Below are 19,695 nucleotides of genomic sequence, written 5' to 3'. Positions count from 1 at the left end.
TGAATGGGTCCCCGGAGTGAATGGACCATTGACGCTGGGCCCCAGACTGGCCCGGGGCCCCCCGTCAGAACCCGCTTTTTACAGGACGTTTTTACAGTTACCGCCTTCGAAGTCCACCGGATCGAATCATCTGCATTAGTCCATGAACCAGCCTTTAGCCGTGGCGCCAATCTGATCCGAAGCAAATTAGCAAAAAATCAAGATCAAACGACTCACAATCAGTCGACCGTCCAAATAAACATCTGTCCACACTTTTTTGTATTTGAAATTTAGACAAGTATGTGATGAAATTCGAAACGAGAATTCTCGTTGGAGACTTTTTGGATATATGTATGTATGTACATATGTACTTATATATATATATATGTATGTAGGTACAACTTATAATACATATGTACATATGTGTTTAATATTTCTGGAGTTATAAACTCGCGACGTACATATACAACGCTTTTGATTTATAAATGACAGATGTCTCCGTCTGCTACTTTTTACTTCTGATACTGAAAGCCGCCAAACTTTTAATGGTTCTCTCGAATGATATTCTTTTTGGAGATTTAAATCCGGTCATTTGAATCGCTAACGAAATCGAAACTCTCCATGTATGATCTATATTTATTTTGACTGAATTTTCATGTGCGTATTAAATAATAAATTATAAACGTGAATAATATATGATTTTAAATATATTTTACGATTCAGTACCCTTAGTACATACATATGTATCGTTCAGTATTTAACGTGAAATATATTATGTATACAGGTATATGAATCCGGCTTAGGTTTGAAACTCTTTTTCTCTGTAGAAGAATAATAATCAAAATTCAAATAAAATACTTCTTAACATAAAATTGTTTGACATATAATATGTACATACATATATTTTTCTCATTTTGAAGTATTCGGAAGAATTTATTCTAAGATAAAAGCATAGTATGAGAAAAGAAATTCATCGACAACAAATATGGGAGGATAATACAGACGTTTTCTCCACTGTCGTTTTGGTATGACTGAGGATCATGTTATGTTCTATTTCTTTCGTCTATTCGGTCTTTTACTGTATTGAGAGTTTAACTATTTGATTTGATTTGAATATCCGTATATGTACATACGTATATGTATTTTTGTGTGAACTTTTTGTCGTCTTAGACAATCCCAGAGTTAAGGGGTAGAAATAGTAATGTATATGACATGATACGACCCCGTACGACAGGGTGCGCTCAGGTTCCCACCCACTGAAGTAAACTAACCTGCAACATAAATCAGTAGCTAGCCTTTAATGCTTTCGATTGTGTGATCACGGGTTCTATCCCTGACTTTATTACTGGCCAGACCTTGGATGTGTGACTCTAAGGTCGATAGTTTCCTTTCAGAGTTTTTCAATTTATCTGATTTCACTGGAAACGGTTCATCGATGTTTGTAATTGGCCTTGAATAATACTTATTTAAAATGTTGAAAATAAATGTCGGGATAGTAAAAATGGGTCTATATCTGTATAAAAATAATAATAACTGATGCAACGATATTAGTAGTCAAATAAGGACCAAATGCAAGCGTTAACTCGTCGGAATAGTGACGAATTTCTTCATTTATCATTCATTTATCCATTTGTGAAATAAGTAGATCTTAAAATTAAAATAATGACGACACCATAACGATCATTCAAAATCATTTTATCCCATGTTTGTTTTTTGAAGGCACACGCGATGTATATCCAATTGTCCACGATAGCCACAACGTGCTGGTAATTGGGCCGTTCCTCTTTTATGGCGTCCATAAGGAGGAGCTCGCAAATAGGCCCACGTTCGAGCTCTATGGCGTGTTGTGTTTTATCATTTTACACGAGAAAACCTTTCCAAGAGTTTCCTCAAATCGTTAAATTCTGTCTAAACATTCATCCTGCGCAAATAAAATCTCGATGTCCGATCGCTGATGTCATGACGCTTAGTCAGCATCGCATCCTGCTATGTATTCCAGACGTGTCCTAGCACGTGATGAGATTGCGAGAATAAAAAGTTCATTTAATTCACAGTTAAATCTTATCGATATTTCATTGTTTGTTTGCATTCAATTACAAAGTTTATTTGGCTCGTGTTAGATATCGCTCCATTCTCTGAAGGTAAATTTAGTCATTCGTGCACTATCGTATTACGCTTTCTTTGAATTGTTGTAGGTATGTAAATAAAGTTTGATTTGATGTATTTATAATGTGACATGACTGTAGGAATGATTTACGATTCGGTAGTCGACTACCGATAAAGACTCAGTCGGCTGTCACTGAAAGTCGTAACCGAAAATCGGCATAGGCTGTAAAAAATGGTTTAATGAAACATTTACAGTCCTCGCATGCTCCCGAAGGTGAGGCGTGCCTTTATATACATATGTATAATATAGTTTTCTTTTTCTTCTTTTTGATATGGTCGAGGAAGGAAAGGCTGGCCGGGCCTTTTACGGCGATCGAGGGCGAACTTTATTAGAATTGAAATTTTATGAGGCCGTAAAGTATGCTGCCTTTGCCACTCATGAAAAGGAAACGAAACTTGCGTTTATTTCATCGCATAACTTTTTGTGATCGTTCGCACGATTTACTCCGATTTCGATTATGCGATTTTTGGAATGTCGTTTTTACACATTGCTATTGCGAGGTAATCTTTATGTGAATATATCGTGTCCAGAGATCGACGCTTCTCTTCGTATGCACGTCGAATCCCTCAAATAGCTGAGTGAAAGTAGTATTTGAATGGATGGAAATTGTAAACACGACACTCTTCATCTGATGGGTAAAAACTATCGTTAAGACGTAGAGAATAATTTGCGGCTAAATCTGCACGTAAGCACGCTTCCGTGAGAAATCTATTAAAATTGAATCATTCGAAACGTGGACCATCGCAAAAATGTTTAAAATATCATGAACATTGAAGGGTCGAAGTTCTTCATAATAGACAAATTACAAACAGCACAGAATCGATAGTTATTCAGTCAGATGGTTGCCGATTTCTGAAGGCATCATAAGAAGATATTCATACATGACTATGCAATTTGCTATACATACATAGAGCAATCATAAAAAAAAAAGTTTTTTAAAAACATACGTCTTCTATAATTTGTATATAAAATTATTATTTTGAATAAAAATACCAATAATTTTATTTTACTACCGCCATCTATGTTTAAAACTAAAAATTGGATAGACGTCAGGCACTTTTCAGAAATTCAAATTTCGAAAGCGTCTTACACGATACTTTTGCACCATCGTAATGGTGGAGCATCCATTTACTTGATGCATTTATTACATTGATTACATTGATGACCAAAATGAGCAATATGGCAAAGTATGAAAACGATCGGATAAGAGGCAAATTTTTTCCTGAATTGTAATCGTAAGTGAAACGTAAAGGAGGTATGTAAAAAATACTACGATTTCATCTCCAAATATATTTTTTTAATATTAAATTTCGATTATTCATTTTAAACTAACTTACTCCATGTCCTTGGTAGTTAATACACATGCATACATACAGTTCCGTAGCGAGGCTATGGCAAATGGGCGAGTGCTAAGGGCGCTTGATGCCAGGAGCGCCGAAGGCTCCCGTCGCCTATTTTATTTTATTTTTTAATAAATAATAATAAATTTAAAAATAGCATTCGGATACGAGATGGCGTTCAAAATCTAAACCAATGGAAGCAGTTCACGATCAGTATGAGGACATATGTACATACATATGTATGAACTTTCAGTTTTAAACATTATAAAATACGATCATAATTTTGCTAATTCACATTCACTTGCGAAACTTTCTAATTTACAATTATAAGTTTCTTGAATTTTTAAATCGGTGGAATCTCATACTTGATAAATGGAATAAGATTAACATTGCACTTCAGCAGAAAGAACAGGATATTTAGAGATCATCGTTATTAATTCAGGGGTTAGATAATGATTTTAGGAATTTTCCAGAAAATAGTTTATGTAAAAGTTACTGAACATTGCACTAAATTGAATTATAAAAAATATCTAAGTATAATATTATAAAAATATATAACAATAGAAATTTAATTAGCAAGTAATATAAATTTTGATAATAGAATAACAGGCTTTGCTTAACGCCAAATTCATGGAAAATTCGTCTTTAGTTTTTTGTATCTGTGATAATTAATTGATAGTTGTTGTTAAAAATGTTATTGGTTACCGGTCAAGACAGCTATGTACATACATACATATATGGTTTTAGATAAGGAAAAAAATTTTTGAAACAACCATTTATAAAAATGAAAATAAATGATAAACAAACTACAAAAAAATAAAAATCACTAAATTTTAATTGTGTTTTAAGTGCACTGATTCCTTTTATAATATGATATTTATTGCGAAATTGTCAATGTGGGATATTTATAGTATAAATAATAACTGTTTTTTTATGTAATTTTATTTTAAAATGTTTAAATTAAATATTTCAATAAATGAAATAAATAATTTTTTTAAATGAAATAAATTTTTTAAATGTAATGAAAATATATTAAAGGGGCGCCAAATTTGTTATTTGCCAAGGGCGCCAAAAACATCGCTACGGCTCTGTATACATATGTACATACTGACTTACTCCACATCCGAAAGTATAAACATGCTAAATTATTCTAGCCAGGGCCGTCGAGAGGAATCCCGGGCCCTGGGAAAATGATTCCCTACCCTATAAAAAAAACCAAAAAAAAAAACTTATACATATATTTTTAATATGCGAAAAATGTATCGTAATATAGAAAAATACCTGTATGTACATATGTTAAATGCTATTTTTTGAAATAATCGAATGAGAAGGTATGATTTCACACTGAGATGCGGATCGAAAAATAATAAACATTAAGCATTAAAGAAATATATGTGTTTTTATGTAGAATAATATAAAATATCAATATCGATCAGTCGAACGTCCCAATACGGGTCCCCCAAGTAGTTCGGGCCCTGGAACTTTAGCCCCAGCTTCCTCCCCCCCCTCTTAGCGGCCCTGGTTGTAGCTAATGTGTATTTAATATGCCTGTATAAATAAGTTCATTAAAATTGAATACATATTATGTATATTTAGAGCACTGACAATGATTTACGTGCAATGTGGTATGGTTGATTTTTGACTTATCGGTTTCGCCCACGATTCTTCCGTCGCGATGTCCTATCACAATGTTCATAATGCAATGCGAACGAATACTTCCTTTGAAATTTATTATCATACGTTATACTCAATACGTGTTAACATTTATTTTTCTAACGAGTCCGATTAATCAATTAGATCGACTCAAATTCATTTCATTTCCTTTTTTAGAATACAGCTCTTGCTATGTAATATATTTATTTATTTTACATTTGTTACCGCAAATTATCGTACGCAATGAGGATGCGGTTAAAATTGATACCATGGAAGTCACATGCATAGTGTCGGTGAATATAAAAGGATATTATTTTAATGTAAGATCCTGCATGAACACGCTATGACAATGATAGAATTGTCATCGTTGAAATGATATTTATTCAAATATATAACAATGTTTTTTTGACCTCTATATCTCGTTTCAACTTACACCTTACTTAAACCAGTCCACTCAGCTTCTTATCGCAACATGTTTCGAGTGTCTTACGGTCTCCTTAACCTTTTGAGTAGTGAGTTAATTTGAACACCAGAAAGGTCTCAGGAGTGAGTTTTTTTTTCGGAATCAACTGACTTGAAAAATCCGAGTGAACACTCTTATTTTGTGGGAAGTTTTAAAGTTGACATATTTCGCTCGATTATATGATTGATTTATTGCCCGGCAGGGTTTTGCCTTGCATCTCGAACCAAATTCTCTCGAAAATAAATCTATAATTTTACGCTAAAAGATATGGCGAAAGTGGAACGTTCGACATTAAAAAATCGTCGTCATAAATACGAACGTGTGTGTGCTTTCTCGCTTGAAAGTGTCCCGACAATAGATAAAAATAAAAACGCTTATCAGTGTGTGACCTTCAGATGTAATCGCTAATAGTTTCCATTTTTGGCAGTGTGAAGTCCGTCCATATTACAAAATCGATTTTGATAAATATAAATCGGTCTTCAGGGAGGACAGCGCGGACGCAGTATAGATTTCATCATACATATAAATATACACACACACATATATATATATATATATATATATATATATATATATATATATATATATATATATATATATATATATATATATATATATATATATATATATAGCCATCCACTGCTGGATGAAGGCCTCTCCAACACGCTTCCACTCGTCTCTGTTTTGCGCAACACTCATCCATCTCATTCCGCACATTTTCCTAATTTCGTTCACCCATCTTCCTTGCGGTCTTCCTTTTACTCTTTTGCCTTCTCTCGGGTACCATTCAAGCACTTCTTTTGTCCACCTTTCGTCCACCCTCCTAGCTACGTGACCCGCCCATTGCCATTTCAATCTCTTCACTCTATCCACTATGTCCACTACCCTTGTCATATTTCTCACCCACGTGTTCCGCTTCCTGTCTTTCCTCGTTATGCTATTGGATTTTATTTTGCATCTTGGCGTTCAGTGTCCAAGTTTCACATCCATACGTCATCACTGGCAAAACGCATTGATCAAAGATCCTTTTCTTCAGGCAGAGTGGCATTTTTGATTTAAAACAGCATTCATCCGTCCAAATGCACTCCACCCTAATTTCATACGTCTCTTTATCTCTTCATTTTTACTACCAGACATGTCAATTATTTGACCTAAATATAAATAATTATTTACTACTTCTACTGGTTTATCATCTAAGGGGATGCTATCAGGCATGCAATAACTATTGAACATTAGTTTAGTCTTATCTACGTTAATTTTTAATCCTACTTTTCTACTTTCCCTGTCCAGCTGTGTTAGTCTGATGAGTAGGTCAGCTGAATCACGAGCAACTAGAACTATATCGTCTGCGAACCGAAGGTGACTCAAAAAGCGACCATTGATGCTTACTCCGGCTGTATCCCAATCCAATTTCCTGAAAACTCCCTCAAGCACCGCATTGAATAACTTGGGCGAGATTGTATCTCCTTGTCTTACTCCTTTTCCTATGCTAAATCTATCTGTACCTGAAAAATTTTTTACCGAAGCTGTGGCATTCTTATATATTGCAGCTAACAGTCCCACATAGGGTTCCGGCACTCCCTGTGTTTTTAGAGCGTTAAGTACTGCATTATGACTAACTGTATCGAAGGCTTTCTCATAATCGACGAAACCTAGGCACAATGGCCGTTGATATTCGTTGGCGCGCTCGATTAGTTCGCCAACTACTTGGAGGTGGTCCATTGTGCTGAAATTTGCCCTAAACCCTGCCTGCTCTATAGGTTGGTTCTCGTCGAGGATATTCTTCAGCCTTTCTGTAATAACCTTCGTGAAGAGCTTGTAGACCGCTGAAAGTAGACTAATGGGTCGGTAGTTCTTGATATCGCTTTTGTCGCCTTTTTTGTGTATTAAAATGATAGTTGCGTTATTCCATCCTTCTGGTATAGCTTGGTTCTGGATGCATTTGCTGAAAAGCCTAGCTAAGATATTAATTAGGGGGGGGCCGCCACATTTTAGTAAGTCAATGGGAATATTATCTTCCCCTGGGGTTTTACCGTTCTTTGCAGTTTTTAGCGCGGCCTCTACTTCGCTAGGCAATACTGCAGGAACCCTTTGGCCGTGTGTCGATTCCAGAGCGGGGAATTGGCCGTTGTCGTTCTCGTATAGTTTTGCATAGAACGTGTAAACTCTGTCTATGATTTCTTCTCTATTCCTAATTATTACTCCGCTCTCTGATCTGATTACGATCATTTGGTTTTTGCCTAAGAAAAGATCCTGTTTGCACTTTTTCAGGCTACGGTTATTCTTAATGGTATTTTCTATTAGCTTGCTGTTAAAATCCCTGACATCCCTGACTATTCTCTTTTTAATTTCCTTATTTACTAGATTGTATTCTTGCTTATTATTATCCCTATCTAAATTCCTTTTATGCTTAATTAGGTTTTTTGTTTCCGCTGAAATTTTGCTTAATTTAATCTGTTTCCTGAATCCACCTAATTTCTTACCTGTTGAGGTTAGAACCGAACTAATTACAGTGTTCAATTCCTCGATGTCTGCTTCTGGGTTTAATTTCCCGTATCGATTTCCAAGTTCGAGTTCGAATTCCTTTTTCCTAGACCTTAGTTGAGCGAAATCTGGAGAGTTGCTGCATCCTTTTATTAATTTCCTACGTTCGCAATTTATATTAATGGCCATCTTGGCACGGACTAATCTGTGATCGCTAACGTCATATATATATACTTTACTTAAGACACTAACGTCATATATATATATATATATATATATATATATATATATATATATATATATATATATATATATATATATATATATATATATATATATATATATACATGCGCTGATATTTCATCGGGTACATATAATATTATACATAATTTAATGACATGTCATCTTTAGAACGTTTGTGATGCTACCTACATATGTATGTTGATATAGCATCACATTTGTGATATTTTTTTGTAGGAATTATATACGTCTGTAATTAAAATTTTTACTCTTTATATGTGTATACGTGTATGTAGGTGTGTTATTTAAAAATATATATAATCAATATATGAAAAAAATCATCTGCAGCGTATTCTGTGAAAGTTGTAAAATGCTTGTAGTTCAGAATTCCGGGTCTTCGTGTATTTTTTAATGGTGTATTGCATTTTGTTGTCCGGTGATAATTTTCTTAACGAATTTTTTTTTTATTGCATTTTGATTTTGCTCGAAATGTCTCGCTTGAAAATGTGAAAAGCAGTCGAAACGTTGAAAGTTTACTAGATTCATTTCAATGACAAAATGAATTACAGATAGTGATAAAATTACAACGATTATCTACGAAATTATTCTTATCAATATAAATGTGAAAACAAATAGGGCTCGCACTTTGGAATATTCAATTTCATTATTTTTATGTATTGTATTGGGTTTGCATTTTTTTACACAACGTTGATTTAATTTCTTTTTTGTTTATTCAACACATTATCAGTAATCCAAAACAAACGAGATAGTGAAAATTGGGATTGTTTCATTATCATAAGATGTAGTATTTGATCAATATTTGACATCCAATGCAAGGTTTATTAGTTGTGTCGCTTTTAACGGAAATACATAAGTTTTTACACGTTGGCTACGACTTTTTTTTATTTTCTGTAGTAAACGATGTTTATGCGTACTTTTATACGTATGTTTAATGTTCGCACATTTAGATTGTAATAATTGTGCAAGTTTATCGCTACAACTACATACTATCGCCCTAGAATTTCATAAGTACATGTATGCGGTTTAATAATAATAATTGAAAACATTTTTTTTTTTAGATTTCATCGTGTTTCATTTTGAGTTCCATAATGTTGCAATCACTGTCTACAATTGTTCGTATTTGACCAAAGAAACTTTTTTTAATTTTTCGATTTTGAATTTTATTATTACAAGCTTTTTATTTTTAAATTATAGTGAATCGTCCATTTATGAGGAGGGAGGCGGCTCATCTAGCAAAATCAAAATCATTACAATAATAACTTTTATAGTATCTTCTGCGTGTTTGTATATCACAGGATGTGTGTTGTTTGTCGTTAATTGTACGCGTACCACCGATTGAGGAGAACTCTCATGTAGAACAAAGCCCGACAGTGATCACTCTATGAAGGCTACATATAATATCTGGGTAGACGTCTCCCACGCATGTATAAATAGCTATTAATTTAATTAAGTTCGTGTATAAGGCTGTATAGCGTGACCGTAGCATATGCGATTTGAATAGGGGGGGGGGGAGTGATTATTTTACTTAAAATTATGTAGACATGTCGATGTAGTACATTTAAATGCCCAGATAATTTAGGAATCAGTTGTCAGTATCGAACAGGTTTTGGTTTTGTTAAATTGGGTGGGGTTAAATTTTAACAAGTTTTCACGGTTTTATGGCGAAACCGAAAACGACAAGTATGCATACGAACAAGCGGGAAAATATGGAGTTTTTATTTACCCTCTCTCTTAAAAGTGCGGCTTTCTCGTGTGCGTAATTTTCTCATTGGCAATTTTCGGTGACTAGTTTCCGTTTCATTTTCGCAATTTTCTGAATGAGTGTCGCCCGTCAATTTACCTAAATATGTAGGTGGGAAAAGCATATTTTTGACCGATATGTGCTAGTAAAGAGTAGTTTTTTTTGATTTGTTGTCAATTGCATAATTTCATCTTGATATTTTTTTCTTTTCAAAGCTTCATACGTATTAGTATTTTTCTTAGATATGATTGATTTTTTTTAAGAGGGCTGGACACCAGCGCCTTGTCCATACAAACGTATTACACTTCTCCCTTCTTCAATTATGGCACTAGAGAAATTATTTTTATTATGCTATGGATATCCACCATAGGGATGTTTCTATCTTTTTATTTTTTTAATTAGTTATTTTTTATAGGAGCTAGGAGCCACCAAACATCTATAAAATCGCCTCGTTTTTACACCCACGAAAAGAGTCCAGAGTGCTTATTTAATGGTTGATTTATAAAAAAATACGAAGATACAAACATAGAAAATATCTTTCTCATACCGATGATGAATTTTTTTTTTAAATTGGTCCAGCTTCGGAGGATATAATTGGAGAATACGTAACCTTGATTTTGTCGACTTAAAATAGATATTATCTAGTCGAAGCGCAACCGTCGCATTCACTCATTATATATATATTGATATATATTGTCGCATTCACTCAATATATATATATCGAAGAAAGGAACGGCAACCAAATTAAATGTTTCACCAAGTAGAGCCTATTGAGTCTGTCTTGTTCGCACGCTTCTTGCTACGCACATTCAATTTATTTATAAAAATCAATAAAAAAAATTATTGAAATAATAGCAAGTTTACACACGAAATACAAATATTTTTGTAACGTGGTGGGAGGGGGACCAGTTTTGATAAATTTGGTGATAAGTTGTACGCGAGTCAGAAAAGGTTGGGAATCGCTGGTTTAAACGTTAATTGGGCTGTCATTCATTGGACTAATTCGGATTTGTCATTAAGTGAATTTTGGCTTCGTTTAGACACGATTAGGATTTAACAGTGGCTATTCACATACATATATGTACATATATATTTGTGCTCTCACGTGGAGATTTACATGCTGTGTAGAGATAGAGAGAGACAAATCTTTTCGTAAATGCGCACCTTAACGCGTCTATGTATCAGTGCGTTAATCAAGCTTTCATCCGAATTCCACGAGAACCAGTGGAGTTATTAACAAAAAAAAAACAACATTCGAATTCGACTTCAAAATTAAAAATGATTTTAATTTAATTTTTGGTTGTTAATTTTTTCCATTGACAAACGACAACATTAAATTAAACTAAAAACAGTTCTTTTTGGTTTTATTCCATTTTGCAGACTAGTTTCACTAGAGTTTGTCAGTTTTTAAAAACCGCCAAATTTTAAATATAAGACGCGGCTTTGTCGGCGTACCTATTCGAATATCTATGGTGCATTAAATCATTAACATTTATTTATGAATGCATTGCTATGACGCATTTAACGCAAAGGATTTTATCAAATATCAGACCTCTTACCAAATTCGACCTAAACACGCGAAATGTACACAGAAACACCGCGCCTCAGATCTACATACACACATTATAGACACTGTCGAGTCACTCTTGCTTACATACATGCATACATACCACTTAAGTAAAAGTAAATATAAGTAAAAATATAAATGCGATTCAAACGCGAAATCGTACATACATATGTACACCCAGCGCAAAACGAAGCTCAGTCACAAATTTTACCGGAATGGCCCATTTTTCGCCCTATTGGGTCTCACTTTCTGGCAATTTTGTTTGTATACTTTTACAGTTGTTTTCAGCATACCTCAACGTATTATTGCCAAAAACTTGAAAGTCAGTTTCCCCCTGACTTTCAAGTAGTGCGTGTCTTTTTTTAGTGTTGTGAGCGTTGAGCGTAAAATATGAATTTTTGTCGATCGCCGAGAAATCAAAAATTGTCACTTTCTGGGAGGAAAATTATTCTTTTGTGGAAATTTATCGACGAACAGGGACGTATTCTACCTACAATAACTATATTTTTTAAGAAGTATAAAAAAACAATGGACATAACACCTGTCGAAAGAGGAAAAATGGCAAAAAACTGATTTCTCGAGACGAACGGATTTTAAAGAGATTTTCTCTTCAAAATAGTTTCAAAACTGCGTCAAAAATTAGGTCTGAGTTCATTGAAGTTGGAAAAAATAGTAAGCCTTAGAACAGTTCAATATAAACTAAATGAACTTGGTCTATTTTAATGATAAGAGCCGCGACAAATCTCTTTACTATCCACTTCGCCCACGGCTTCTTTCATGTTCTTACAAAAGATTTTTCACTGGTTTAACTGATTAATTGTCGTAACACACAACATCATTTCTCAATGCTGAATTTATATTTAAATTAAAGACATTCTTTTTTTTATTTTAATGAATTCGATCTCTAATTGAATCGGCAATTTGTATCAATTGAGGAAGTGGCTGTCAAGACTTGTATGCACGTGTGTAAAATTTTAAAATTATATTATATGAGGTCAGTTGAAATTGTTAATAAAATTGCCTTCGCATGCTTCTCGTGTATTTTCCTACGTTTGACATGTTGGGGTTCACTGATTAGCCGGTTGGTTAGGCTCCTATGTAGAGAAAATGTTACATGCGGGCTCGTTAGGCGCCCTGTAACGCCATAAGGGAACAAGCTGTCACAAATTAGGTCGTAAAACTTTATTTATTGAGTTATTTCGACAGCTACCGCTGTGACAACTTGCGATTGACCTCTCGACACTGCGTCAAAATTAGACGTATTTATGTAGGATCTTATTTTGGTCTTGTAAAAATTTTTCGTGAAACGTCGTCGTGCGAATTACGTCGGCTAATTTGATATTGCGGTCTTTTGTAAAATGAAAGAAAATTAAACAAAAGAAAAGCGGCACAAAAATGGGCAAACCAACTTCGCCGGAAAGTCTTTGTAAATAAAGGGCTATAAGAAAAACGAAATAGTACGCGAGGGGTACTCGCCACTGACGTACAGAAAAAAAAACAAGCCTCGACTAACTAGGCAGAAAGTTTCAGGAAATCGACGAAAGAAAAAGTTCTCAGGGAAATGGCCTCGACTCAAAGAAAATCCCCAAAGCCACCGTTATCAACGGGAAAAAGTAAATGCTATGCTTTTATTTCGTTTTCGTTTTATCGGATTTATTTTTGTTCCACTTTTTTTGCGAATGTTGAATTCAAGAAATATAGAACTAGTTTTTTCATCTTTTTTTTCCCGTATTGAATTGTAAAACTTGGGTACTGTGAAAGAGTGAAAATTCGGACTCCGATCGTTGCTATTTTACTGAAGAGAACTTTTAGTTCATACATATGTACATACATACATACTGACAACTTGGTACTACATATTTTACTCAAATGTATGTATTATTTTCGATTATATTTACTTATACATTATTTTTTGACTATTTTTGTAGATAGTTTCGACTTTCTTAATTAAAACATCTGAAATGAAATAATTTAAGCATATACTATTAACATAGTGTGTATTCGTCAGTTTTCAATATATGTAGAACCAAATTAGAGTCGAACGGCTTTCATACAAATATTACGAATCCGAAGGGCTTTCATATCCGGGGTTAAGTCTTGAAATGCTCGGCTTTGCCTAGCGACGCTGACTAATTTTTTAATTTAAAATTGAGATGAAAATGTACAAAGTATGTCAAAAATTATTCGTACTGATCAGTTCTATTTTTCGAAATATATGCATTTGTATAAACATAAAAAAACGTTACATTATATTCATTTAAAAATTCAATTCAAATATTAATTAGGCTATAACTCCAACTCGGATTCAGTCTCAATTTCACCATGTACCATACATATGTTCCAAAAATGCGACAAATAAACTAATTTTCGTATTTGGAGACCTGCAACATTTTCGCACAATCTATGTAATGAAACTACATATTTAAATACGTAAAAATAATATTTTATCAGACGCCAATAATAATCGAATACGCATGCACTGACGTATTATTTTATTCTATTTATTTGTTCTTTTGTTTTTGTAATTTTCTTCAACGACGCCATATTGGGCAGTTCGTTGTTCGAGTTCGCGTTTGCGTTTACGTCTCTTCAGAGATGAAGTAAGAAGAGACGAGTTCGACAATTAATAAGCTCGGGGTGAGTGATCTTGTTATTTTTAATGCATTTCAAAAATTCACGCTTTATCAAGTGCAAAAATGTGTACACCAAGCCGGTAGTATTGCATGGTAGTATTATATGCGCAGACATAGGTTAAAACGCAATTTAATTGGGGCTATGATATTGGTAGTTACCAATATTTACAAGCTTTTTATTAGTTTTTACTACTCCTGGCTCCACAGATTCGAGTGTACCAACAAAAGGAAATAAATTTGAGTACTTTCGCGTTTTAAGGATTATTTTTATCTTTGAAACAAAATACAATTTTTTTTATTCCTTTGTTTTCATTCCTATTCGCATTTGAAAATTAACTTATTCACTCTGCCATCTACCGACAAAGATGCCATAGCGTTCTTACAAAAGAAAGGAATCCTGCCAATGGATGCTGTGTGCTAGAAGACATTAAATGTAGCTAGCTCTATTTGAAGGAAATTCCCTTGTCGAAAGAAAGTCAACATTCATCATGGAAATGGGTTCGGCAACAGTCGTATACCGTTTGTGACAGCCGCTCGTTTCTTTATATTGCGCTGAATTAACCTTGATCAAATTGTCCAAGGAGGAATTAGACAAAATCAAGAACACAACCGTCGACTGGAATAACTTTTAGACCCATACGCTGTATTTTTACAAGCTTTTTATTATTAACAAAATTTAATTCAAAGGCTGTCAACATCGTGTGTTTTTAAATCCTCCAAACTTCATTCAAAAAACGTATTATTTATTTATTTATGTAAGTTTCAAATCATATTATTTATGTAAGTTTCAAAGCATATTATAACAACATATCTCTATCCAAAATATCGATAAATGTAAACCCTCGATTATCCGGGCGCGGATTATCCGTGCTTGAAAAATATTAATTATTTTTTTTAAATTAATCAACTTTTTTCGTATATGATTATGAGACGCACCGATTGATTGCGACCGTAAACGGTCAAAGTACGGTAAGAAAGGATAACTGTCACGTGTTGCGGAAAAGCATCAGGAACTCGTGAAATGAAACTTTTGATGATTGGGAAAGCAAAGAAACCTCGATGTTTTAACGGATCTGAAATGAAAAATCTTCCCATCGATTACTAGAAAGGGGCATGGCTGGACAGCGAGATTTTTGAAGATTGGTTCATAAAGAAATGGGTTCCACAGAGGTGCAAGATTTTCAAAAAAATAAGGGATTGCCATATACAGCAGTATTGTTATTAGATAATGCTCCTTATCATCCGAACGAAAGCATATTGAAAACAAACGATGGACATTTTTGCTCCCTGATGTGACATCTTTGATTTAGCCCATGGACCTAGGTGTTATATCATCAATGAAACGTCTTTATCGTCAAAGTCTTCTGAAAACTCTTGTTGAGGAAGTGACAACCTGATTAGTTTATGTAAAAAATGACGATATTGGATGCTATACACGGAATAAAACAATCTTGATCAAAAGTAAAGCCAGTAACACTTGTTCGATCATGGAGAAAAATTCTTCCTGACATGAAAACAGATGTAGTGGATTCTGAAGAGAATGAAGCAAATGGTATATCTGAAATATGTGGATTATTGGAAAATTTAAAATGTTTTGAAAACGTGGATAAGAAAAACGTTGAGAGTGGCTCAATCATGATTTTAAACATGAAAATGAGAGTGACACTACAAGTGAAGAAAATACCAGTGATTACATAAATCATAAAACGGCACAACACTAACTATTAACTACTAACGGCCACTTATCTGCTTAACTATGAGCGTTTTTCTTAATAAATAATGAGTATTAAAATTATGAAAAAAAAAAGTTTGTGTTGTAAATATGATATTATATTCGAAACCATGTCAAAATTTGATGATTCAGATTATCCGTGCCCTTCCTCGCCAGCATTAGCCCGGATAATCGAGAGTACTGTATATATTTCTACGGTTTAAAGCCCAAAAGATATTGAAATTGATTCAAATTGAATCTTTCATTCAAATGAATAACACAATTTCCAAACTGGAAGGCGGGCCTCCCCTGGGGAATGCGTTTAATTTGAAAAAGTTTACATCGTATCGACAAGCAATTTTTTCAGTTTTAATCGAGTTTCAGTTCGATAGGACTAACGGTTTTCCCCAAAATACACAGCCACACATAGTAACACACAGACACACATTTTTTTCTAAATCATGAAAACGTGATAGATTTTGAGTTCGCATCAGTCAAAATCTCGAGATCGAATTTTTGCACGATCACAAAACTTCATCTATTGTTACATACATACATAGATATAAAGTAATAATAATATTGGCGGAATACTTCCTAAACAATGGATTTTTGAGCGTTCGGTTTTGTTTTAATAAAATATCTTCTAATATATAATTTCAAAAGAGACTTTGTAACTATTGTTGGTTCGTAAATCCGTGACGTCATCGAACAAATGAATATTCAAATAAATTTAAATAAAATAAAACTATTCAAATAAATTTAATCAAATAAAAAAGCCGGGTAAAACCACTAGTACACTATATATTTTGTTTAATATTTATAGTGATGCTACCCGGCTTCCCTCGGTTCCGTTTAGCACGGATATAATAAAAGTAACTTGAAATGGAAATTCAGCCTAGTAGAGAGAATACCGTCAAACAATGAAAAAAATATCCCATTTGTTTTTTTATTAAATTTATTTGAATCGAAAAAAAATATCACCAACCACAAATGTATTGGGGAAGGTACCTTAAAATGAAACAGTATTGAAGTTCGATCAGCAAAAAGCAGGCATCCGCGAGTGCGCGGCGCCCAGCGCTGGAAGTGTTCTGAACGAGAACAATTAGTTACATCCGGAGCTAAGCTAACTACAAGGTGTGTGGAGACACGTTACGGACTACTGTATGCACTAGGAAGCGGCGGCAGCGGCAAGGGGGGCGCCTCGATCGAGGGGGCCCGCCGCCGCCCCCGAGAGTCGCCCCGCCTGCCGCGCCCCGCGAAGCGTGCGACGGCACGCCACTGAGCAGATCTGCCTAACACTCGACATGAACGACAACACAGCGATCAATGTTCAGCTAATGCCATCACTGCTAGATAACACACACTTCCACTTGCCGACACTCAACTCGCCCGTATATATACTTCCGAACCTCAAATCAACCGCCAGGACACTCGCATCTCTCTTCATGCATTTTACTACGTTCGCCACGCTAAAACTTACACTTTTTCTTTTGATTAATCATAACAACAATGTTTACGAATTGATTTCATGTGTTTTCGACATTTTTAATGACGAATTGATTTTTAAATGATTTATTTGTATTATTTTAATATCGGTAGACTATACTGCCATCTATCGAATTTTATGTGAACTAAACATTTTAAATAAATTCGTCCGTGGAACTCTACCGCCAGCTTTTCACACTATTCCTAGTACGATGTGTACTCTTGAATGAGTAGTACATTTTTATTTTTTACATCGAGGTTTCCAACCGTAATACATAAATACATAAAGGTTTGATTTGAGGAATACAATTTAATTTTACATTGTGTATAAAGTAAACAATGGTACGTGACGTCCCTTAGGTGAAGTTCAAAATATTATCATTTTATGGAAATGTATTTTTTTAAATTACATTTTATAACTTACATATGTACGTTTAGAATGCACTCATTTACATAGATCAGATGAGGATTGACGGTCCCTTTTTGAATGACAGATTTTTAGTAAAATATAATAATTTAAATTTATATTTATAATTATAATAATTTAAATTTATATTTATAATTATAATAATTTTTTATATTATTTACAATCCTCATATCAGATTGCTTTTTCTTTCTTTGGTTTGCCAGCACTCATAGTGTACCGCCCTTAGGCGCGTTTTTCTTGTCTTCGGGGACGTCTTTGGTAATCAATAATTATTTGATTTAAAAATACTATTCTTAGAATTGCCTGGTGAGTTTTAAGGTAACGTCATTTTACCCTCATTAAATGATTTAAAAACACAGTCACAATGAATGCCAATATTATTTCGCAAATTAACACAATTTTCCAGTCTCATTACAATAAATTTTCAGTACATTTTTTATAAAATTTTTTTTTTTACATAAAAAAATTACCGTTTGTATTCAAATGTCCTTATAGAATCATATTAAAAAAGTCTCGACTCTTTATTACTAGGTTTATATTAGTTTTACAATATAGACATACGAGGATATCATAAAAGCAACCTATAAATTTGTTTTTGTAAAAAAAATGTATTTGCCTGCAGCAATGCAATTTCCTCATAAAATTTTTATTACAAATCAAATGGAATACGACATGCAAGCATCAGCGAAACTATTAAAAACGCTCTTCCGTATTATATACCGACTTATAAATATACATATGTATATATTACATTTGTAAATCGGTATAAAATACGGACATGTATGTATGTACATATATAGTACATGTATGTATGTACATATATAGTACATTTGTGATTTTTTTTTATATATATAATATTTATAATAAAATGAACGAATTGTATATTTCAGGGTTGCCAGCGACGCCATTCGTCCAGCAGGGGTAGAGGGAAGGTGTGCATCTCCGGAACGATTATCGGCGGGGGCGCTAGGGGCGCGCGCCCCCGCTCGCCAGGTTCACCCGCTCACAGCGGAGCCCAACCAGCTGCACGCGTACGACCACACTTTACGACGCAAGCCTCCTCGACAGCTCGCCGACCACACTGCACCCAATATCTGCGTACAGGGAGGGCGGATCGAGTTTGTCAAAAGGCCGCTAGATGGTGACACCGATACTACTTCCACCACTCCCGAATTCGAAAAATATGACGGGGATAAAGTAAGAAAGATGTCAATTTTATTCATACAAGGCGTTTAGTTTTAATTTTATAATGTTTTTATTTTGGGGGGGGGGGGCTTGATTTTTTGTGTTGGAAAAGTTCGAGTTCGAACCAGTTTAAGGGTTGCGATATTCGATACGTGCGCCGGTTCATGGCCAAGGTCGTGGAAATTCGCGGTTAGTGTCTTTAGTTTAGTTCGGAATAAATTTTCATGGAACGAAACTTTATTATTTCAAGATTTAAATTCAGTTATTATATTCTAGTTTAATCGTAAGAAATTGTGTTTTCTCTTTATTCAATTTACTTTCTCCATTTATCAGGAATTTGTTTAAATACAAGCATAATTTGCATAATGAACACAAAACGCATATATGTATGTGCTTTGACAAATTTAATTGAATGTTGTTAAAAATAAAATCCAACGTATAAAATTTAATAATAATATTAAATTGATGTTATTGTTTATAAATTTGATACGTGGAGTTGCAGTTGTTTGATATTTGCCTTGTGGGTGTCGTTGATATTTACAATTATGTATGTACATATAGGTACATATTATACATATATTCGGTAATAAATTAAACGC

The 19,695-nt window shown here is 34.0% G+C and overlaps 1 protein-coding gene across 1 annotated transcript in view; it reads left to right on the top strand.

Moving 5' to 3' along the window:
• Positions 1–19,695, top strand: part of LOC143916120 (uncharacterized) — a 202,673-nt gene that overhangs the window by 88,353 nt on the left and 94,625 nt on the right. Inside the window, exon 3 of the mRNA XM_077437035.1 lies at positions 18,802–19,108. Coding sequence (XP_077293161.1) covers positions 18,802–19,108 — 307 coding nt within the window. The remainder of the gene's footprint in view (positions 1–18,801; positions 19,109–19,695) is intronic.

This window comes from Arctopsyche grandis, chromosome 8 (assembly GCF_051622035.1).
Source record: "Arctopsyche grandis isolate Sample6627 chromosome 8, ASM5162203v2, whole genome shotgun sequence".
Taxonomy (NCBI): domain Eukaryota; kingdom Metazoa; phylum Arthropoda; class Insecta; order Trichoptera; family Hydropsychidae; genus Arctopsyche; species Arctopsyche grandis.
This window is presented reverse-complemented; position numbering and strand designations above follow the sequence as displayed.